The sequence below is a fragment of the Calliopsis andreniformis genome, chromosome 5, assembly GCF_051401765.1.
Source record: "Calliopsis andreniformis isolate RMS-2024a chromosome 5, iyCalAndr_principal, whole genome shotgun sequence".
In the NCBI taxonomy this organism is placed as follows: domain Eukaryota; kingdom Metazoa; phylum Arthropoda; class Insecta; order Hymenoptera; family Andrenidae; genus Calliopsis; species Calliopsis andreniformis.
In genome coordinates, this window is record NC_135066.1 from 10,567,934 (window position 1) to 10,591,231 (window position 23,298).

Genomic DNA, 23,298 nt, shown 5'->3' on the forward strand with positions numbered 1-23,298 from the left:
CTATATAAAGCAGAAGACTAAAAAGTTAGTAATTAATAATTAACAGAAATAAATTATAAAATGTATACAGCTTGGCAAAACTCAACTGGAGGATTTACATATCAAGTAAAATAAAAAATTTCTTCTTACATGAGAAATATATAAAAATACTTTATTAAAAATATTCAAGAGATTATTCCATTATGATAAAAAAGTACGTATGAAACATTAAGAAATGCGAATGCTGCTTCTTCCAATTACAGTTATTAGTCCATTATCTTGCAGTTCTCTTAAAGCATCTTCAAACATGTCCCTTGTCACCATCTAATAAAAAAGTAATAATTTAACTCGAAACTTTTTCTATTAATTTAATATCTTAGAAATCTATAGTATACTTCTACTAACCAATTCAGAAGACTGTCTTATTTCAGCAAAAAGTTTTTGTTGATTGAGTACATGAACTTTATCCTTGCTTTCTATAAGCTTCTGAAGCGCATCACAAAGTTCCTTCTTCTTTTTCCTGGCTACTGAAGATATACCAGTAGTCAAAATTGTTATGTCTATTTTGCCACTTAGTGGATCTATAGCAGATTGCTTCAGAGCTTCTCTGTGCAATCTATTGAAAAAAATATTTCGTTACTTAAATGAGATTTAGATCAATATTTATATTACAATTCCATCCAACTACAAACCTCCAAGCTTCCTCAACATCTTGTATCTCTACAATAGGACTCAGTCGTACTTTAGCATGCGCTTCAGATAATCGTATCAAAGATTCCAGTTGTCTAGGGTATGCTGTTATTTGCCCACGCCCTTTTCCAACTCTTCTCATATCAACATAAGCCTGTATTAATCTCTGTTGGCTTTCTTCATTAAGCACAGGATTAACATGCTCCTTTGCAAAAACTATATAATCACGAACGATACTTTTATTCATTTCTTCATCTTCATCTTCCTCTAAATTCTTATAGTATAAAGATACCATATGAGTTGCAAGTTTAGTATCATATGCATCACTTTGTGGATCTAATATTAAGAAAATTAAATCAAATCGAGAAAGTAGAGTATGAGGTAATTTCACGTTTTCAACCACCTAAAAAAAAAAAAGAAATTTATAAATACTAGTAAAAAATGATAGTAAAATTGTCTTTTTTTTTTTTTAAATTACATACAGTTTTATTTTTATTCCATTGAGATTCACATGGATTAGCAGCAGCGAGTATACTGGTCCTAGCGTTTAATTGACAAATGATTCCAGCTTTAGCAATGCTTAGAGTTTGTTGTTCCATTACTTCGTGTAATACTGATCTCGCACTTTCGCTCATTTTATCAAATTCGTCGATGCAACATATTCCATTATCCGCAAGTCCTAATGCTCCTGTTTGCAATAACAATTGTCCAGTCTCTGGATCTTTTGTCACATAAGCGGTCAAGCCAACAGCACTAGAACCTGCACAATGTTTGTTACACGTGTTAGTATTTATATAAAAAGCTTTAGTTGTCTATTTAATTTTGTTTTTATTTTATTGTACCTTTTCCACTGGTAAATTGAGAACGTGGTACTAAGTTATAAACGTATTGTAGTAATTGTGATTTACTTGTACCAGGATCACCACATAGTAATATATTAATATCAGGCCGAAAATGTTTTCCAAATATAGTAGAATTTTTTCTAGTTCCACCAAATAACTGCAATACAATTCCTTTCTTCACATCATTATTTGCATATATACTTGGAGCCATATGCCTTGCCAATCGTTCATAGACATCTTTTTTTTGAGATAACATTTTCAAAAGTTCTATCCTTTCTGGTGCAAAATTATGTTCCTTACCATCTTCTTGGTCATACAATCTATGAATAATTGAAAATAGGTAACATGTACAAATGAGTTTCAAATCTTATTTAGCCATTTTTTTCTTACCGTTTAACATCATGCTTTCTAAAATGAACTACATCAATGTACGTTTTGTAGATAGCTTGTAAATTATGTTCAAAGTTAGGCTTATGCGTGGCAGCTCTATAAATTCCAGTAACAGAAACCCTATCTCCAGGTGTAACTGTATCTACTAAATTATTATGAGCAAACAAAACAACAGTATGAGGAGTTTGTCCTTGTGGCATCTCATCTGGAGCCTCTTGTAATTTAATCATTTGTTTGTCAGAAAAGTGGCTTAAGTTATGTATCAAAGTGAAAGAATATTTATGTGTACAATGTGCACATACTGTGGGTTCCTTTGTTTTTCCCTTTTCAATCTCAACAAGAGTTGTGAAAGCACAAACACTACATTTAAAATAAGCTTCTCGCATTTGTGGGATCAGTCTTGATACTCTAATCACCATGCCTGGTATTGTAATTAACTGATCCACATCAGAAGGATTTAATTCTCTCATAGTTTTAACACTGGCTACATTGAAAGGACGCACTTGAATCTGATGTTCTAGAACTGCAGCTGGAAATTTCTCAAAGAATAACTCATTTGCAGCCATGTCTAGTGTTGGTATCACTTCTTGAGGATAAGAAACTAATTGTTGATAAAGGTGCTCGTCAAAAATTTTCACATGAGCACAATTGACATTTAGATATGGTTCTTCCAATGTATGTATTTCCTCTAATTTCTGAAGGTATAAAGGATCTGATAAATTCATATTTTCTGGAAGTTCATCATTTTCTGCATCAGGATCAATAAATTGTTGAAAAAACGATTTGAATTGTTCTTTGCATTGACTTATGACCACATTTGTTCCCCAAACCACCAACTGTGGTCCTGTTGCATCACTTTCAGATGTTTGTGGGACAGTGGGTACTTCTGGAATCTATTGTCATTAAAAATTAGTTACTTAAATGAAAGTTTCAAATGAAATGAATGTATCTGAAATTTCTTACTGGTTCTTGCAATGAAAATTGGCGTAGACGCCTATCTGTATTAATATCAGATCTATGTCGAATTGGAGTGCCTCTGATTCCACTCCTTGGAGTACGAATTGATCCCAAAGAACTTGGAGTACCATAATTTACTGGAGAAGATAATTGTAAGCCACTTTCTGATCCATTAATAGGACCAGAGTGATCTGTAAAACGATCACCCGAACCACCAGCACTGTCATGCTCAGAAGAAGCAACAATTGTAGCAGCTCTGTGTCCAAGGCCTAAGGCATTTTGACGTGCACCACTGGTGCCCCACCGTAATGGAGTTTCGACAGTATTCTCAGCTCCATTGCGTGTTCTAGTACCTTATTTATAATATTCGTAAAAAAAGGAGACATGTCATATTATAATTGAAATGAAAAATTTAATATTGATACAAAATGAAGTATTATAGACAAACAGAATAATTATATACGATATAAGGATCATGGAATATTTGGTACATAAAACTTACGAGGAGTACCGAAAGCAGAAGGAGATCTTGAACCTTGAACCTGTCTTCTGGGAGTTCTTCTTGGGCTACCATCCGTTGTTGAAGATCTCGTAGGAGTCACTTGTCTTCTAGGAGTTCTTCTCGGACTACCGTCCGTTGTCGATGATCTCGAAGGAGTTGCTTGTCTCCTAGGAGTTCTTCTTGGACTACCGTTCGTTGTTGACGATCTCGCAGGACTCGACATTATTTCTTTTATATTTTCAAAACTCGTGCAGCATGAAGCAAAAAGGTATCTGCGTAGCTGGAGGTTGCTGACCAAGTTATTTTCCCGCGCTTAAAGTGTTCTTCAAAACAATGATATCTGTAGATAGCGTTAGAGTACAGATGCATGATTGCAGAGTACACCAACAGAGGGCTTTTTAATTACAGCAGTCGGTAAATAGAAATATCTTGAAGATTTATTGGAACTTTTAAAGTAAGAAGTCAAATTTTAAACTTTCTCCAAACTCCAAATACATTTTCTATTTCATTTTTTAAAATCAGGAAACTGTTAAATTGGGTAGGTATGTAGGGTTAAGTTTGTGAATATAAAAACCCCCTTGCTAAGCAGAATTCCTCTAATAGGGCATTTAGACCAAGCGAGCGAATGCTTGTCTTTTTCTCACTTCAGCAAATTTCAATTATTATCAATTAATAATATTAAAATTGATAAGTAAATAAAAGAATACTTTCGTCACTTGAATATTGCTGAAGTGAGGGAAGAACGAGCCTTCACTCGCTTGATGTAAACGCACCATGTAATTGAAGTGGGCCTCGTGGGAATTGTGACCTTCCCATTCCCATATGCTAACTATAAATTTACTTTGTTGGCCAATAAACACAAAATGGAGAGGTCTGATGGGTTTTCTGTTCACCAAACCGGCATGCACTCATCGTGCACTATAGAACATAGAACCATCATGTTTATTCAGTACAGCTGTATTGTACAGAAACATATTTTAACATTCCAGCAGCATGACATCAACATCAACTAGTAGTCAATTATTATCTGTACCTGAACCTAAAAACAGCCGACCTTTCAAGCCTCAGGCTAGAGAAATTATATATAATGTATATAAATATTTGGCAGTGAATAAAAAACAGTTCAATTTACATTACAACATAGCAAAATGTACCGCAGAAGCTACAGGTGTCTCAGTAGCGACTGTAGAAAGAATTATAAAGCAAGCAAGACAGTCTATAGCTGAAGGAAATCTCAAACCATCTTTTGTAAGTCTGAAAAGAAAGAAACGAGGTGAATATGATAAAATTGATTTTCATATTTGGTGAATGTTTTCTTGCTTGTTTTGATTCCGTTTTTGCTTATTAATTATTTTCGTAAAGTTAAAAATTAAGTAGTTTACAATTAAATAAGAATTTGCAATTATATAATTAGTAAATTACTTTATTTATTAATAATTGATAAAAAAAAATCAGTTAATAAAAATTATACATGTTACAATGTGTGTATAATTCTAAAAATTAAAAGATATTTGACTTTTGTTTGTTGAATTGTTGATATTTTTCATTTAATGATAAGAAAAGTAATCTTATCAAAATATGTAGTTTTATATATACTTTTCCATTGAGAGTATTTAAATGTGTAATTGAATAAAACATGATAAGATTATGTATTGTTATAAATATAGTTAAAAAATGTAAAAATTATATTATTGATTAAATTAATTAAAATGAAAAGCTAACAAAACGTATCATAGGAATATTGCAAAATATATTCTACATTAGTTACTTGAAAGTGTTTTATTAAAATTGAAATTCAATTCTTTTGTTGAATAATAAAATATAGTTACATTTATAAAATGCTGTATCATTGTAAATAAATAATTGATATTAATTTTAAGTATTTTATTACTTAGAACTTTTCTGACATAAAATACTAAATGTCCTAAGTGAAACAAATTTTTTTACAAATATTTACAAATATGGTAATAAAAAAATATAATTTTTTTATATCAAATGTACAGCTTTATTTTTATATATTATGTTTTCCATACATCTTTACACTTTTTTCTCTAATATAATTGTGTGAATACATTTGTGTGAGCAATAGCAAAATTTTTAATGTTTTTAAATATATAATCAGTCTCATAGACAATTTAAAATGTCATAATAAAATTAGTACAAATTATGAGTCTAATTCTCTTTGAATTTGTTCTAAAGATTTACCTTTTGTTTCAGGCACTATAAAGTATACAAAGAAGATGCCAATAGCACAGATTACAGAATATAACCAGAAGGTACCACTAATATTCATTGCGTCTTTTAAATTAGTATAAAATTTAGTAACAAGAAATGCCAGTATCCAATTTAAAACACCAGCACTACTTGCAGCTACTCCTTTCACCTCAGGAGCAAAAATTTCACCCAACATCATCCATGGAAGAGGACCAAAACCAAAATTAAATAAGCATATAAATACACATACAGCTAGTAAAGGTATCCATGAAATTGCACTAACATCTTCCTTAATTTGTTGAAGATAAAAGTAAACTCCAAGAACAAAAGTTGCTAGGAACAAAAATATTATAGATAATAATAACAATATTCTTCTACCTAAGCGGTCTACAAGTAGTGAACTTGCAAGAACAGCGATTATTTGTATTGCACCTACAATAATAGCAGAGTATTTAGATTCTAGAGTACTACCGGCTTTTTCGAAAATGTCACTAGCATAGAACACAACAGTATTCACGCCACTTAATTGTTGAAAAATCATAAGACCATAAGAAATTATGTAAGCTCTTATAGTTGCCTTACTCTTGAACATGGTTAAACAAGAAACATTTTTCTGACTTGATTCTTCTAGTCCTGCTTTTAGACTTTGTAATTCACTATCTACATTATAGTGAGCACCACGCAACTTAATTAAACTTTTTCTGGCTGCATCTTCATTTCCTTTTTGTAAATAATAAATTGGTGTTTCTGGCATAAATACAAAAATCGCAAAAAAGACAAGTGGTACGATAGCAGATACAATAGATAATACTTTCATATGCCCAAAACCTCCCACAATGTATGATAAGAAAATGCCTACACAAAGAAGTAATTGAAAATAAGATCCAAGAGTTCCCCGAATTTCTTTTTCAGCTATTTCTGCTGTATACATTGGCGCAGCTATACAGAAACCTCCACCGCTAATACCAGTAATGAATCTACCAAGATAAAACAAGAGTACAGAATTGGCAAAAATAAGCAGTAGCCAACCTATAGTAAAAGGCACCACCATAAAGAGCATAGTAGTTTTTCTTCCCACTAAATCAGCAAAAAATCCAATAGGTACACATATTACAGCTGAACCAATTGTAGTAAGTGATCCAATCCATGAAAATTCATCTGGACTTATATTTATACCATATTCTGATGCCAAGTCTTTTCCATCAGAGCCAGCAGAAGAAGTCCATCCTAATGTTAAACCAGCTGCTAATGCTCCAAGAGTTGATGCTAAACTTGCACAATATTGAGGAAATCTCTTAGCTGGTACAACTTGATCCTCAGTATTGGAAACCAAAGTTTGTTGTGAAATTCCAATGCTCTTGTCATTCATCTTGTTGAAATTATCGAAATCTAGGAATAAATTCAGTAAGTAATACCGTACGTTACTGGAAAGGTGATAATCAGGACGGTACTGGGGCCCTATCTGTGTCGTTTTCTGGCCACGAATTACTGATAAGTCCTTTATTCTGTTCTTATACACATGCGCTCGAATATCAAAACAAACGTATTCGATGTCGGGAAAAGTGGGCTATAGGGAACAGATCATGTAACCAAATCGAACCCGCATTCCTTCCACTTGCCACTTTTTCAGTAATGCACAGTAATTTCTTCTATTAAAAAGTAAACACTATGATAACAATTTTATCTAGAAGAATCTTAATTTCCGAAATTTTGTAGAAGAAAAAAACAATTCTAAAGAAACATTATGATATTAACAAATTTCCATTGAAATTTAAAAGATTCATAAATTTAAAATTTTTTCTAAACTAAGCTCATTTACTTATTGTTTGTGATAATGAAAACTAATAATATTGTTATAGATACATTTTTTGTCAAACTATTCGTAAGTAAAAATAATATTAAAATATTTCTCCGAAAACGAATTAAAATACGGGTAAGTTAATAAATAATTTAGCGATAATATTTTATCATTTGTATACATACCTTGATAATTAAATAAAAATTGAAGAATTAGTTAGATGTTATAGCTGTCGAGAGAAACTGTTCCGTGTGTAAAGTACCGTTGTATTTTACAAAATATAATGCTTTCGGACACTTAACGATAGTCACTGCCTAAGCATTCGTTTCTTATCAGTGATATGACTGAATAAAGATTAATCTTGATTTAATCGGCCTGTTTATTGCATGTTATATTAATGTCAGTACAGAGTGACCGCCTTCACTGTGATTGCCTTCAAATTATTGCGTTTTAACTTTCTTTGCCTGTTGTTATTACGATCTATCCTTCGTTTATTCGCGCGTGCATAATAACTTAAATTTAAATCGTAAAGTAAATATTTAAGGAAATACGAACATGATAAAAATAGATTACATAAGTTGGTCGAAATCCACCTTATCTAATTGATAATCTCTCATTGAGTATATTATTTATGATCTTCGTAAATTTTTTGATATATTAGATATAACTTGATAAAATCGCCTTGTGTATGGATTGAAAGATCTACTAAAACTATTTCTCTAAACTTAAATATATTTTTCATCCGATTATATTTGATTAATTTTTTTTTTTTTTTTTTAAAGAATTTTCAGCGTTAATAGTATTTTCCGTACATTCGTTTGCAACATTGGAAAGTCATGATCAGTTTTTTCCATTACGTCTCTTAAATATTCTCGATAAGTACGTTCCATTTGTAAAGTTTCTTCGATTAAAGATTCATTTTTATAAATCATTTTATAAGTACCATTCTTTATATCATTTAGTTGTTTCACTTTTCTTTGCTTAAGAACTAAGGTATGTAAATTCTGAAAAATAGTAACAATTATTAAATTTTTGGAAACTTTTGTTGATAATATAATACAAAACATACATGATATTTCAGCATTTCCAACTGTTGAATTTCGTCTTCTAAACTAGAAATATGTTTTTTTAAATTTTGTAGATCTTGCTTGCATTTGAATAATTGATGTTGTATATCTTTTATTTCAGTTGTTAAGTTTTTTATAGTATTATCAGTTTGTTTTATACTCTGTAAATATGAAATAATATTTTAGTCATTTTTTTTATAAACAAAAAAAACAATACATACCTTTAAGAGCTGTTTAATTGTGACTCGTTGATTAGATAAACGCTTGTGTATTACTACTTTCGCATTGTGACGTTCTTTCGGATTTTTTTTATTCTTACCAATTACTCTATCCACTATAATACTCCTTCTTACCACGCAAAGTTCCATATCATGAATTAATTTTTCTTGAATTTTTTTTAAATAGGAAAGTCTCGTTTCCATTTTATGTATTTCCGCTTTCATCGATGCTATGCCACCACCACCGCGATCTTCTTTTATTTTTTTTACTGTTTCTTGCATTAGTTGTACCTTAATTATATGATTATTAACACGTATATTACGTTATTACTATTGTACTATTATCATATCATTAACTGTAAGAAAACATTTAGGAAATTACAATAGTATTAAAATGTTAATTACCTTTTTTTCCCACGATAAACTTTCTTGTAATATAGATTTTAATTCTTCTTTTAACATTACTTTTTCAGTAGATAAATTTTTTAAATCGCTTTGTAATTTTATAAGTTTTAATTCAAGCTCTTGGAAAGACAAAATACATTCATTCTTCATTATACAATTTTTGTCTTCTAATTCTTCTTTTAGATCTTTTTGTAGCACTAAATCTGAATTCATACGTAACACCTTTTGTTCAAGAGAAGCTATGACTTTATTGATATTTACTTCTTCCTTTGTAAGCATTTCTAAAGCATACTCCAATTTAAAATTTTTTTGTCCCATGATCATAATTTCTTTAGCAAGGAGATTTAATTCTTGTATCTGAGTTTCTCTTTGTTGGCTCAATGAAACCATAAAGCCTTGTTGACGTATCCAAAATTGTTGTGCTTTTTGATTATTTTGTAGGAGCTCTTGAATATTTTTTTGTAAAGTGATAATTTTTAAATCCTGTGGACTCAATTCTTCACTACCAGTAGTTGATACAATCTAAAATTATATATATATAAATAATATTTAAAATTGAAAAAAGAAAAATAAAAAGACGTACAACCTCTTCAATAAGTTTATTTATTCCAAGAATTTTTCTTTGTTTTCTTTCGATTACAGTTTCATGTTTTCGTATTTCTTTCTGTAATTCGTCCATCTCTTTTTCTTTTCCATTACCTTTCTGTGAAAGTTCCTGTAATTCTAGCTTTTGGTTTTCAATGACATTTTTAAGTTTTTCTAGTTCCAAGAGATTATTTCCATACATATTCTCAATACGTGCAACCGAAATTTCATGTTCTAACACTTCATTTTTTGCATTTAATAATAATTCATTGACATATTGTGTTGTTTTGTCGCATATAACTTTTTGTTCTAATTTTTTAAATATTAAGTCTTCTAAATTATTCTTCTTCGCCAGAATAACTTCAAATTTTTTATGTGCTTGTCCTTCTTCAGACATACAGTTTTGATATTCCTGAAAAATTATTCTGTAATTATACTAATTCCTAATTGAATTAGCAGATATAATGTATTAAACATACTATAAGAAAGACGTTATAATCATGCTGTGTTTGCTCATTGACTTTTGTTATATTGAGTAATTGCAATTCAATATCCATAATTTTTTCATTGTAATTGGATAATGTTCTCGACATAATTCCAATGTCGTTTTCTATGCGACAAGATAAAGATGTTAAATGTTCATTAGTTTCCATCTCTTTCTCTGTCTCCTTTTTAATCTTTTGTATTTCCAATAATAGCAAGTTATACAACTTATGTACTTCTCTATAAAATGTATAAGTACATTATACATAAAATTAAATCATACTATATTTCTATGCAGTACCTTTTTTTTTTTTAAAGTTTAGTGATAAATGATAAATATGATACATTGTTTTATAAAAAATATATCATAGAAGATATGTGATAAACATTTAAAGTTAATAATCTTCTAGAATACTTACTCTTGTTCAGAATGTAACTGATCATAAATATCATTTCTTTTAGAAATATTGGCTACCACAGATTTCCATCTATCATGTAAATCTTTATATTCTGTATGCAAAGTTTCTAGATCTGCATTCGCGTCAATTATCATTCGCTTAGTGTCTTCCTTTTCTCTATCTTTAATTTGTAATTGCTCATCTAAATACGCTATTTCGGTTTCAATTTTCCATACTTCTTCCTTCAAGCGATACAAAATAAAATCTCGTTGTTGTTTTTTATTCATTAATGTTTTTTTCTTGCTAGCATCTTGTAATGACATCTGTTTAGATATTTTTAAATAATCATTGAGATCTTTCTCCCATTTGGACAAGTAGGTATAAAAAGTTAACAAATTTTTCAGCTCTTGGGAAAGCTTTTCTCTTTCACTTTCTTCTTCCTTTAATTTAGATTTACTTTTTTTCAAAATTTCTTTAGCATCTTCTATATTATGATTCTTTTTTTCTCTTAGTGATGCAACTTTCGTCAATGCCTCTGTATATTGCTTTATTGTTGTTTGTTGATTTTCTACTTCTTGTTGTGCTTGATACAGTTGTACACCTTCAGACTCTAATTCTTTTTCTGTTTGTTTTATTTGTGCTTCCTAACAATATATGATTAAACCAAAATTATTGCAAATTAAAAAATTCTTATTACATAGTTTTAGATAAAATTAAAATGACATATAAAAAATAGATATGTTATATATTCTACATAAAAGAAATTGCTTACAAGTTCAAATATTTCTTCTGTGAGTCTGTTATTAACTTCCAACAAATGTGTGTGAAGAGTTTTTTGAAACTTTTCCATTAATTTATCATCTGGATTCAGAACATTTAATGTAGAAGTTTCATTCAGATTCATTTTGCTGCCTTATATCTTCAAATTTTACGTAATTGTGAAAATTATTTTTTGAAAGAGCTTTTTCTTATTAATTATTTTATGTAATCTACGTAAGTAAAAGGATAATATAATAAGTAGGAAATATATTAAACCCTTTTAAACTTCTCGAATTTTAAGTAGCTATTTTATTAATACTTTCAAGTGTGGAACTTTTATTGTTAGATCTATTTAAATGACGCGGTAACCATGGCAATAACCGAGAATTGAGGATTATTAGAAGGTAAACTCTTTTTAGTTAGTATTATAAAATTATATTGTTTTCTATTCTTGCAACAATTTATCAAATAGTTTATGACTATACAAATTAGTTTTCACAAAAAATTAAGAAACTCTTGTGAATACGAGAATTCCTCGAAATGTAACTTTTTTTGTTGGAAGCAAAGTAATCGTTTATTTAAAATCAATTTATTGATTTTATAAGCTTTTTATTGATATCATGTCTTTTTTAATAATGAAAATAGGTATCTTTAAATATCTTGAAACGATTTTGGCAGATTTGTAAATTTTATTTGATAAATTTCATATAAAATTTTTTACATCTTTTAATGTGTGCGATTTTTACTTCTTCTATGTAGCATTCAGTTTTATTTTACCTATAAATTTTATAGAGACGTTTTAAAACTGTTTCATTTAAAAGATAATACTAATTCGATGTATCGAACTGTGCTTTGGCTTGCTTCGACTGTGCATGTGTAGCGTTAATAACTCATCAAGTTATATGTATTTCCGAATGTGTTTATAATATTTGTTTTTATCGTGGGCTCATTTAAAAAGATCTGCAGAACTCAAAAATATATTCAAAGTATGAACTTTTGCTTTTAATAATCGTAAAAATATTTGTATTTTATAAAGAAGGATATCAACATATTTATAAGCGAGGTTATATATTTAAATACACTTATATGTGTTAATTTTTTTAAACATAATTTCACGTGTAAATAATTTTGTTACTTTCAATCGTATTAACCCATGTTTTTCTATTCTTTAACAGATGAATACTACATTAAACATCTTGCGAACTTTAAATTTATCATGCAAACGATATTTGAGCTCTGGCAAATTGCCTCATGAAATGATTATTCCAGTAAATAATGAAATGATTGCTTGTTGGCATCCAGAACGGGAATTTCCATATGAATATTCGTTACCATTGCCAGAAGAGAAAAAAGTATCAAATTCTGTTTTATGTATTGGTGAAAAAGAAATTACTGAAGTTTTTAGGCATAAGCGAAAAGAAGTGGTTATTGAAGAACTCTCAAAAATTACATTTACTACAAAACACAGATGGTATCCCAAAAATTGGAGGAAAAGAATGAGAAAAATTGATGTAGATAGGCCATACTTATAAATATTGTAACGTATATACATATAGCTTAGTTTAATAAAATAATGATCTTAAAATTGAAAGAAATTACAAATATTATACTAAATAAATGATTGCAGTCTTTTATTCATTTCTGTATTCTCACAATATTGCACTTTCGTATTATTAGCACAGCTAAGAATTAATATACATGTAAACACATATGTACACATACTAGTCATTTGTTAAAAACCTATATCTATAAACTTTGGTCACTTCTAAGAACTGAATTCAAATTCTACACATTTTGAGGAAATATTTGTCTTTCACCTTCAAATAAAAAAATCTGCATAGCTTGATGTAACAGATATCTTCCAAAATTACACTTTTCTTTCCTGCTCCATGTTGCTGCTATACCATAATAATCTCCACTTTTGCAATTTTTTAAATTCTGTAGTCCTAAAGCTTCAATCATAGCAGCTTCACGTGTATAGGCCTCAACTGGAATGGTATTTTGAAAAATACAAAGGCACACAATTCCATATCCTGTATTCCAAATGTTTAAAATATGTTTAACTTTTGTATTCTCAGGTCTTTGATTTGAAACCCATGCGTCAAAAGCATCTTTAAGATGTGAAAGTGGTCTATTACGTGTCCCCTTTCCTACATAAAATATAGCAGAAAGAAATCTAGCCCAAATTTTTGATTTTGGTAAACTTTCTGCATAAGAGGGTAAATCTTTGGTTATACGTGGATCCAAGAGTAAATAATTAAAACTGGTTTTATTTATGCCTTCTCTCCATCTTCTAGAGGGATCCACTATTGCAAACTCTTTAAAAGTATTCTTTTCAATTATTTTGTATCTTTCTAATTGATTTACCCAATCATCATAAACTAGAAGAGGTTTTACTTCAAGATCATAATCATCTGTTTCAGAGAAGGTTTCAGAACGAATAGTTTTAAATAACGGTGACGCACACGTTTCATTTTTTAATTTTATAAGCCGTTTCAAATATAATTGCCTCGTTGTGCTGGTTATTGGACCAGGATTTTCACCTAGATTTATTAACATTCGTCGGATTACTTCATTTGTCAGGCCATTATCTACTGACAAATTTAATGATTGGGGCCCTAAAAAAAAATTGTTTAAAAAGTAACCTTTAACTCATGATTTATGAATACTTAATCGATTAGATAATTCTAATAAATCTTACACATTTTAGTAGCTGAAGTACAGTCTTTTGCAGGTTTGCTGCAAATGAATGAAAATAATGATAATTATCGTTATTCTTATCATTATTCTTATCATTATTGTCGTCATAATCGATAATATGGCTAGTTATTGCTATCAAGCAGTAACAATGTTAATAATTACCATATTGATAATTTATAACAGTAATAATAATAATAATGCCATTACGACTGTGATTATTATTGCTGTTCTCATAAATATTAATACTAAGGTTTTCACAGAGATACGCAAAATATTCGCGACGGCAGCGATTTGCAATGATTGACTCATAATTGAATAATACATATACTGTGACTTGGCTTTTCACGTTTGTCTATGGAAACCTTTATTGTTATTATTAACAAGTTCTGTATTGTGTATTCTGTGTATTATATAATCAAAAAATGAAATGAATAAATGAAAAATTTGAAATTGAAAGAAAGCAAACATTAGATACAATTTAACACATTATTTTATTCTAATTGAATAACGTATGTGTAGTACGTCGCCGATAAGAAGATCTCTAGCACCAATGCACATCTATTGATTCCAAGGGTCAATTGATCTTGTCACAGAAACACAGTACTTTCATTTCATTATCAGTACTTGATTTCTTATAAAAAATTAATATTATTGTTACAACACAGAACATGTTAACAATCATAAATGTTACTGATAAAATTATATATGTCTAATATCTTACTAGGGTGGCAATGTATAGATTCTACGTTCTAAGAAAGCTATCCCTTCATCTGAATCTTCATATTTATATTCTTCTTGTACACTGATGTGAGATTCTGATTTGAAACTGGAATTTTTGAATTTAAAATTGATTATTTTGAAATTGATATGATATATAACAAATTTATGATAATATTATATCAGATTACCTTGAAAACAGCGTGTTAAAATTTTCTTTGAAAGTATTTAAGGTATTATTATTTCTTGATTCTTCAAACACTTTCTCGTGTAAAATGTTTTCTCGTTTTAGATCTTCATTTTTTTCTATAGAATCTACTTTCCTTATGTTTAGATCCTTTATATTATTGTTAAGACTTTCTATTAAATTTTTCGTTAATGTGTACTTGTTATTCTCGTTTAAATTTGAATTCGTTGGTACGTCGTCGTCATACTTATTTTCATGTAATTTTATTGCTAAATTTCTGTAATCTAATTTTCTTGGACAACTACGATCTGGTGATAAGGAATTTGTTGAATCTGGGCTTGTGTTTTCTGATGATGTAAGTTCATTATTTTTTCTAAACTTTCTGGAAGATGAATATTGTCTACAAATTCGTCTCCTTCTTCTCGGAGTGGATTTTGCCATTTCTGGTCCTACATTAAATTCTTCTGATCGAAATATATCGTTTCTTGTCATACAAGGCGTGAAAGATTTAAATTTTGTTTCTCTGTTAGATACTTTTGGAGATAAATATCTCTGTTCTGTTTCTACTGACTGTCTTATTAAACAATTTGGCGACTTACTTACAATAGAATCATTGGGATTATACACAGGACTTGATGGAATTTTATTATGGCCAAAAATTTTACGCCTATATCGTGGAGTAGTAGCATGTCTTCTACTCCTGGTTTTTAATGAAAATTTATTCATCATATCACAAGCCATGCTATCATCTATATTTAACAAAGATGATGGGCTTATATTGTATTGATTTTCTTTCGACTGCCTATAGTTATTACTAATTCCTTGATCTTTAGAATTACAGTTTAAGGAGCTTGAGAGCTTATTAATAATTTCACTGACAAGACATTTTTCTTTGTCTATTTCTTCCTGAATTCTAAGTTCTGCTGCATTTATAGCAGATTGGTCGTCACTGTTTAAACTGCTATCACTGAAATCGAAAGGGTATTTGTCCTGAAGCTGAAGAGTAGAAAATCTGTTTTCTTTGTTTTCTTCAAATTTGTTTTCACTTAATAAATTTTCTGTTGTTGTGTCAAATTTTTTTAGGACAGCATATTCTGCTAATATATCTCCATTGTTGATTAAAAGTTTATCTGTCAAAAAGAAATACAAATAAAAAAAGTTCTAACATATAAATTTTTATGAATGTGATTATCTTTAATGTACCAAAGGTCATTTTATGCTTGGTCAATGTGTCTTCCTTCGTGATATTTTCACAATATTTGCCAAGTACCACAATTGCTTTATAATACTTTCCATCAAATGCATAATGAAAGGGACTACGACCTTCGTCATCCAAGCAAAGAGGATCTCCACCATTTGCTAAGAGCAATTCTAGCACTGTAACTCTTCCCCATGCTGCTGCTACATGTACTGGAGTCAATCCATCTGCTGATCTACAGAATTAAACATTTGAATATTTTATTTTAATATAATATGAAAACTTTATATGGGTATAAATTTCAACATCTCTCTATATTTTATTCAAGATTGATATTGATGTTACCTAACATTTGGATTTCCTCCATGACGTAAAAATAATTTAGTTACTTCTTCTGCAAATGCTTCAGAGTCATTACCTATTACTAAATGAAATGGTGTCACACCATATGTAGGAATCAATGTATTAGGATTTGCTTCTTTATTTAAAAGTAGAGTTGTCACTTGTCTATAACAAAAAAAAAAATGAATCAAAATGATAAATTAACCCATAAAATAAATATATCTTCCTTGTTCTTACTTTATGTTATTATCTTCTAAACCATCGCATAAAGAAGAAGCTAGAAAGAGGCAACCTTTCGATTTTAGAATCGACATCTTAGTTCACACAGCTTCAAATGTGATATAATTTAATCTTCGTTAATGTAATTTCATCACCTTGGAAATTAATATATACTTCTTTATCTTGTAATTGCCTGAAAGTAAATAAATAAATAAGTGTTTGGATTTCTTAAATGAAAAATAAATAACTTAATTGAAAATATTGGACCATTTTCTTCAATAACATACAATTATATTATTTGAAATATCTATTTTATATCATATACAGAACTGAATGTATAAATAATATGTATATACTTTTTAAAACAGTGCTTCACAGAATCAATAATAAGCAGTTAACACTCTTAAAAAATACATATGAAATGATAGAACGAATTTTAATTCATATGTGTACATGTACGTATATCTACACAACGAATATCTTGAAAATGTAAACAAAACTTTTCAAATGAACAAAAGACTATAACTCAATAATTGCAATCATTATTAATCAATTGTTGAAAGGATGTAAAAAACATGGTACCTATAGTTAAATATTTTCTTAAAGAAAACTGCGTTTTGTTATTAACTCTATTTTCGAACATATAAATTTGAAATCAAACATTTAAGGTCTCTTACCACTTTGTTTACAGTTTATAATATTATTATTTAACTGACACATTATACTCTAGCGGCGATATGAATGAACTAATGCATTATGCGATCAGCACCATCTAGCGATGTTACTAACAAGTTAATGACCTTTTAGGAATAGTGTTATGGCGTCTTTGAGCGGAGGCGTCTACGAACTATTTTTCAAATTTTTACGCGCGGGAACCCATAAGAAAAATACAGGCTTTTTGTAGTAATCATGGAATTTTTGAGAATTCTGTAAAATTAGCTGTGGTGCAATTTCAAACAACCTACTAACATTTTTTTACATTGAGATCGCTTCGTAATATGCAGTTTCTTATGAGTTATCAATGCCCCTTTTTTCGGATCCAGCTATATCCTTTAATTTACATTATCATCTCTTGAAAAATCAATGAAGATGCAGGCAGAAAGAGAAAGCATTTTTGTAGGATGTTAATTCCAGATTTGAAACTTATTCCATACTTATATGAAAATTTAAAAACATCTTATGTTCCCGCCTTTTTCAGTATGCGCATGCGCATTGAATTTTACTATTTTAGTAAAAGAATTATTAATGATTTTAAATAAGATTTTAAGAATTTTAAAAGTTTATGAGAGGGTGCAATTAAGATCAGCAAAGGTGCTATGTTTTTACATTATAATATATGCAAGAAAAGCAATATTTTAAAAAATATTTATTTCTTTTTTTTTAATTAAAAAGAAAATGCAAGAAAGTGCAATTAAAAAGAAAATCATATTTGAAAGGTACTGTTTAAACTACATAGATTGGTATTTTTTTTTATCTCAAAAGGTCATAATTGCGCAAGCTGTGGTGGGCGTAGTCATTTTGACGGAGAAAGAGAAATTCACTCGTTTTTAAATTAATTACCATTCATACAAATATATATGTTACATATACTTACACTTATATATATTTGCATTACGGTTTGTTTATCTAGTAATAATCTAGTGAAGTTTCAAAAATCGTAGGATATTCAAATAATCAAGAAAAAGTTTGGCTAGGTATGATATTATGCAAATTAACTTTTTAATGTAATTCTTTTTTTGTCACGTGTTTTAGGACTTTGATCGTACTCATGAGATGATGCTTCTCCGCCAATAATAGAAATTTGTCCTTTGACCAATCAACTTTCGCTAATTTTTGTTCTATCTCTATACGCTAACACGAGCGTAAACTACTACCTGTCTTCTGAACACATTCTTCTGTCGTAGCCACATCTCGGCCACTCGGCACATTCCGAACGATTGAGTTGGTCGTACCGAGTTCGTAGAAATGACGAAAGACGGGTGAGTTCCATTTTTATAGATTTTAAATCATGTATCTCAGTGCTAACGGTATCTCATGAGATTGTAATTTGCCTCCTGTCGTATTACATGGTCCCAATTTGATTTTATCAACTGTTTTTGATTCGTTTGTCAATGTTCTTTAGAAATTACTTGCTCTTTTACGTTAGTGTTGATCTTTTTATTCATACGAAGTGTTAATTTTCCAAACTGCGTTGTCTTATCTCCGAAGGTGATTACAAAGGAAGGCATTATAGTGATTTTTACAAAAAAATAAGATCTAATAGAAAGTTTTTTGCTTCGTTGCTGTGGGTTAGGTTATGAAACCCGACGAATTATTTGTAAATACTGGAAATGGTGAAATAAACAGTAGAAGAATTTGTTAAGTTGAAGGTTTATTAACTCGTTGACCTGTTTCTTTCATGGATTTTATTTTACGTAATTCTTCATTTATTTACGTTCACGTAATTCTTAATAATAACTTATTCATAATATGCTGATGTAACATATATTGACTGATACGATGTACTATTATCTATTTTATTTTATTGACGTATGAAGGTTAAGTAAAACTAAGCTTCTTATAACTGTAATCATCGAACTTTGTCAGGACTTGTAATGGTGATATTAAGTGATATGGAAATAGATAAGTTAATAAACTTGTTAATTGTTTGAAGTCATTTCTTTCTTTTGACGAATAAATTACCCCTACCTTTGCGTTCGTATGTTTGCATACTACATCCATTTAAATATTTTCCCGCCTATCTTGTTTGTTTTAAATTTTTTCTTTTAATTTATTCTTGTTATTTATTTTATGTTATTGTTAACAATTTTTATTTGTATCATTATTACGAATTTTATTTACGTAATTCTTAATCTAATAAAAAGTAGCTTTATATTTAAGTATTTATAATGGAAATGAATTTTTATTGAGATGGCGTAATGGTCAGTGTAGTGGTTTGTAATTTAAATTTAGTTGAAAAAAAATGCTCATTCATCATACGTAGGCATAAATGATTTGGAAAACAGTACAATACATTTTTTAATTCAGTAGGATTTTGAAGAGTTAGTTTCTTTAGAATATAATTCTTTATAAGCAATTTATATTTCATGTCTGATTATAGAATATTGTATATATTCACAGTGTTTTGATTTGTATTTGAACAGAAATAATTAGATAATATTATAGTAAGTAATTTAACATGGATATGAAATTGTTTGTTTCAGGCACAAAAAGTTCATGACCCTCAAGTGATATATGTATATATATTTTTTCTTTATTAAACGCACAGATAGAAAATTTTAAAAAATGGGGCTGTTATCTGTATTGAAGCAATCCACTGTTATACATTTAATGTTTGCCATAACATTTTTCACATCAGGCTTGATAATCAATTTCTTCCAGTGCATTTTGTACTTTGGTCTTAGGCCGTTTTCAAAATATTTTTATCGGAAGATCAACTATTATCTCTGCTATTCCTTTTATTGTCGTAAGTCAATGTTTCTTACTAAATATATTATTCCTTGTGAAACTTTGTTGTATATAAAAATTATAGATTCAATTCTGTATTTTATTTTATCTTTTATTTTTATATGTAAAATTTTAAACTACAACTTAACAAATTGTTACCAACCCTTTAATATCAATTGCTTAATGCCACTTTTACGGTTAACAGATTATTTTGTAATTGAATTTATTTTATATGAATGAAAAAAGTAATTTAATTAAAATTATTTTTGTAGAGTTGGTATTTATAGCTGAATGGTGGTCTGGATCAGATATACTATTACACATAGATAAGGGAGACTTTGAAAAATATTATGGAAAAGAACATGGGTATTTATTAATGAATCATACCTATGAAGTAGATTGGCTTATTGGATGGATTCTTTGTGAACGAGTTGGAGTACTTGGTGTAAGTTATATTATATGATTAATAACTGTATGGACAGGCCAAATTAAAATCTAAACTACAATTTTGTTTTATTATAAAATTTTTAATTTGTATTTCAGAATTGCAAAGCATATGCAAAGAAGTCTATACAATACATTCCAACATTAGGTTGGGCATGGAAATTTGCTGAAAGTATATTTTTGGAAAGAAATTGGGACAAGGATAAATCCATTATTAGATCTCAAATCGAAGAACTTGCAAATTATCCAGACAGTATATGGGTAATTAATTCTTTTGGAATTTACATTTAATTTTATATTATTCAGTTTGTATGTGTTACTGACTTTTACTTGATATTTGATTGTTCTTAATATTTTTCATATTTTCGAATTAAGTTTCTATTTTTCCCCCTAAACAAATTATTTTTAAATTATTGTTTTATTTAAAATGATCTTCACAGTTACTTTTGAACGCTGAAGGAACACGTTTCACAGCAAAAAAATTAGAGGCCAGTCAGAAGTTTGCTCGAGAAAAGGGTCTTCCAGTATTAAAGCATCATTTAACGCCGCGCACAAAGGGTTTTGTCGCAAGCATACCGCACATGCGAGGTAAAATTCCCGCAATTTATGACGTACAATTACATTTTAAGCCGGATGATTCGGTAAACCCAACAATAACGAACTTATTATTGGGAAAACGAATCCTGGGATACATGTTTGTACAGAGGATTCCATTAGAGGATATACCAGAAGATGATGAAGGTGCTGCAGAGTGGCTGCACAAACTTTATGAAAGAAAGGTACAATTTAATAATTCAATAATTTGTACTAAATTAATCACACAATCTGTTTTCTTTCCTTCTATGTAGGATCGTTTGGCAGAGAGTTTTATCCAAACGGGCGATTTCTTTGCGACCAGTGGTGTACCTAGGACAGACTGTTTTTACATAAATAGAAGATATTATACTTTTTTAAATACTCTTTTCTGGGCAGTGGCAGTTTTAGTACCAATGCTTTATTATTTGATTAATCTTTTCTTGTCTGGGTCGACCATTTACTTCTCCATAGGCGTGGGTATCATCTTCTTATGTAAGTGTTTAAAAGTATTAATTATATAGATAATTATATAAATATTATAATTATATAAATCGTGTATAGTCGACGACGGAATATAGTAATTCCAGTGAAATAGTAGGGTATCTGTCCTTCATACTTCTAGAATCTAGCTACGAAGCGGGGAAGGCTATGTCTTTTGGTAAGGGGACTGTGATAAACCCCACGGCGCTTGACCCAGAACCTTGCTAGGCAGAACATCATTTAATTTTGTCATGTAACAGACCGATACTCTGTTGTTTTACTAGAGTTGCTATATCTTGCCGTCGATCATACCATAGTCCACATTTTAAATTTCACCCTAATCTCCGCCACAGATATGAAACGCTGAACCCTGGACAGCACTTATTTCATCATACATGTGTGATTCATGATAGTGAACATGTTAATTAAATTATATTTGCGGTATATATATAGTTTTTTCCGTTACTAATATTTCGTGTTTTAAATTTTAGTTTATCTACTAATGCACAAAACGATAGGAATGTCCGAAATAAGTAAGAGCTCCTCCTATGGAGCTGATGATAAAAAGTCTAAATAAAGGAAGGAAGGTGGAAATGTTAAAAAGGAATACGTCGTGAAAGAATATCGATACATCATTAGGGACTATTGCCAAATGAATATTATCGAATTATCTTTTCTGCGTAAAGTATTCCACGTGATTTTCTTTGTACAAATCACTTTACGCGACATGTTTATAATGGCTTGCGAAAGTATTTGAGTTTTATACTGTTAATCGTGATTTTTTGATAAACATGTAAAACTGTATTATAACATTAATACTTAAATATTATTAATATTATATTTACACTATAAAGATAAAATAATTTAAGCAAGGAGAATATTTTGTTTGAAAACATGTTGAAATTTTGAAAAAGTAAAAAAAATTTTTAATACACTGGTTCTTTATATATATCTTTTGTCATTTCAAGTAATTCATTTTTAAATGTTTAGTGAAAGTTTGTAATTAATTATATAGATGAAATTTTTTGTGATTTAAAAATTAAGGTTCTAAAAAGATCTACCAATTCCATAAACAAATACAAAGTTGTCATTAACGAATAAACATCGAAGTAGATTCAACTTATCTAAAATTATAGTTTCACTGTAATAGAAATCAGCATAAATTATCCTTGTATTATTTATTTCATAAAAAATGAAATATATTTTGTAAACGAATGCCTAAAGTTATACAGACGCTAATGAACGAAGATTGTTACAAACATTTTTGTTAAGGTACACATATATATTTTACTTTAAAAGTTTTTATTCAAATACTTTTGTGAGCAGCTGTATGTTATATGAGTATGGATGTTATGTATATAAAAATATACGTATATATGTACATACATGTGAATGTGTACGTCTTCTGAAAAGTCTTCTTTCTACCAGTGTATTCAAGTTTATATTCATATTTGGGTTTAATTACGATGTTTAATTTTCTTGTATAGCTGTTGTTATTGTTAAATAAATGATTTAATCCAATTATTTTATTTTAAACATGTAAAATATACATGTATGTTTTAGTTTTATTAAATATTTCGGTTCCGATTTTATTTCTAAATAATTGTTTTCATTTATTTTGTTTTAATGCATAAAAATGAATTCTTGTTCAAACATTTTGTCATGCATTTTTTAATTTTGAATAAAAGGAGAATAAAGCAA

The 23,298-nt window shown here is 29.1% G+C and overlaps 6 protein-coding genes across 7 annotated transcripts; 2 read left to right on the plus strand and 4 right to left on the minus strand.

The window, feature by feature from the left end:
• Positions 1-201: 201 nt before the first annotated feature.
• Dpa (disc proliferation abnormal) lies at positions 202-4,211 on the minus strand. Its single transcript, XM_076378928.1, has 9 exons — positions 4,134-4,211; positions 3,361-3,683; positions 2,865-3,211; positions 1,902-2,794; positions 1,512-1,831; positions 1,152-1,429; positions 672-1,072; positions 385-595; positions 202-303 (listed from the first exon to the last, which is right to left on the minus strand). The coding sequence occupies exons 2-9, from the start codon at positions 3,581-3,583 to the stop codon at positions 208-210; spliced, it is 2,769 nt and encodes a 922-aa protein (XP_076235043.1). The 5' UTR covers positions 3,584-3,683; positions 4,134-4,211; the 3' UTR covers positions 202-207.
• A 1,290-nt stretch (positions 4,212-5,501) lies between these two features.
• On the minus strand, positions 5,502-6,943 carry LOC143179422 (facilitated trehalose transporter Tret1). Its single transcript, XM_076378642.1, has one exon. It carries the CDS (start codon positions 6,941-6,943, stop codon positions 5,525-5,527), a length of 1,419 nt encoding a protein of 472 aa, XP_076234757.1. The 3' UTR covers positions 5,502-5,524.
• A 491-nt stretch (positions 6,944-7,434) lies between these two features.
• On the minus strand, positions 7,435-11,432 carry L(2)41ab (lethal (2) 41Ab). The gene is made up of 8 exons (XM_076378929.1): positions 11,301-11,432; positions 10,550-11,172; positions 10,127-10,370; positions 9,649-10,059; positions 9,063-9,584; positions 8,661-8,948; positions 8,442-8,600; positions 7,435-8,376 (listed from the first exon to the last, which is right to left on the minus strand). Exons 1-8 carry the CDS (start codon positions 11,430-11,432, stop codon positions 8,149-8,151), a joined length of 2,607 nt encoding a protein of 868 aa, XP_076235044.1. The 3' UTR covers positions 7,435-8,148.
• Positions 11,433-11,942: 510 nt separating this feature from the next.
• On the plus strand, positions 11,943-13,013 carry Mrpl42 (mitochondrial ribosomal protein L42). 2 transcript variants are annotated; one of them, XM_076378650.1, is made up of 2 exons: positions 11,943-12,350; positions 12,463-13,013. In XM_076378650.1, the coding sequence occupies exon 2, from the start codon at positions 12,463-12,465 to the stop codon at positions 12,817-12,819; it is 357 nt and encodes a 118-aa protein (XP_076234765.1). In that variant the 5' UTR covers positions 11,943-12,350; the 3' UTR covers positions 12,820-13,013. The 2 variants fall into 2 exon arrangements, with proteins under 2 accessions (XP_076234765.1, XP_076234766.1); XM_076378651.1 differs by having other exon boundaries at positions 11,948-12,273; positions 12,463-13,010.
• Positions 13,014-13,069: 56 nt separating this feature from the next.
• LOC143179420 (uncharacterized) lies at positions 13,070-17,288 on the minus strand. The gene is made up of 8 exons (XM_076378638.1): positions 17,233-17,288; positions 16,669-16,843; positions 16,435-16,596; positions 16,095-16,324; positions 14,896-16,021; positions 14,709-14,813; positions 13,989-14,026; positions 13,070-13,905 (listed from the first exon to the last, which is right to left on the minus strand). Exons 2-8 carry the CDS (start codon positions 16,743-16,745, stop codon positions 13,073-13,075), a joined length of 2,571 nt encoding a protein of 856 aa, XP_076234753.1. The 5' UTR covers positions 16,746-16,843; positions 17,233-17,288; the 3' UTR covers positions 13,070-13,072.
• Positions 17,289-18,529: 1,241 nt separating this feature from the next.
• On the plus strand, positions 18,530-23,298 carry LOC143178867 (1-acyl-sn-glycerol-3-phosphate acyltransferase gamma). The gene is made up of 7 exons (XM_076377780.1): positions 18,530-18,629; positions 19,854-20,116; positions 20,370-20,542; positions 20,641-20,802; positions 20,982-21,320; positions 21,390-21,609; positions 22,089-23,298. The coding sequence occupies exons 2-7, from the start codon at positions 19,936-19,938 to the stop codon at positions 22,172-22,174; spliced, it is 1,161 nt and encodes a 386-aa protein (XP_076233895.1). The 5' UTR covers positions 18,530-18,629; positions 19,854-19,935; the 3' UTR covers positions 22,175-23,298.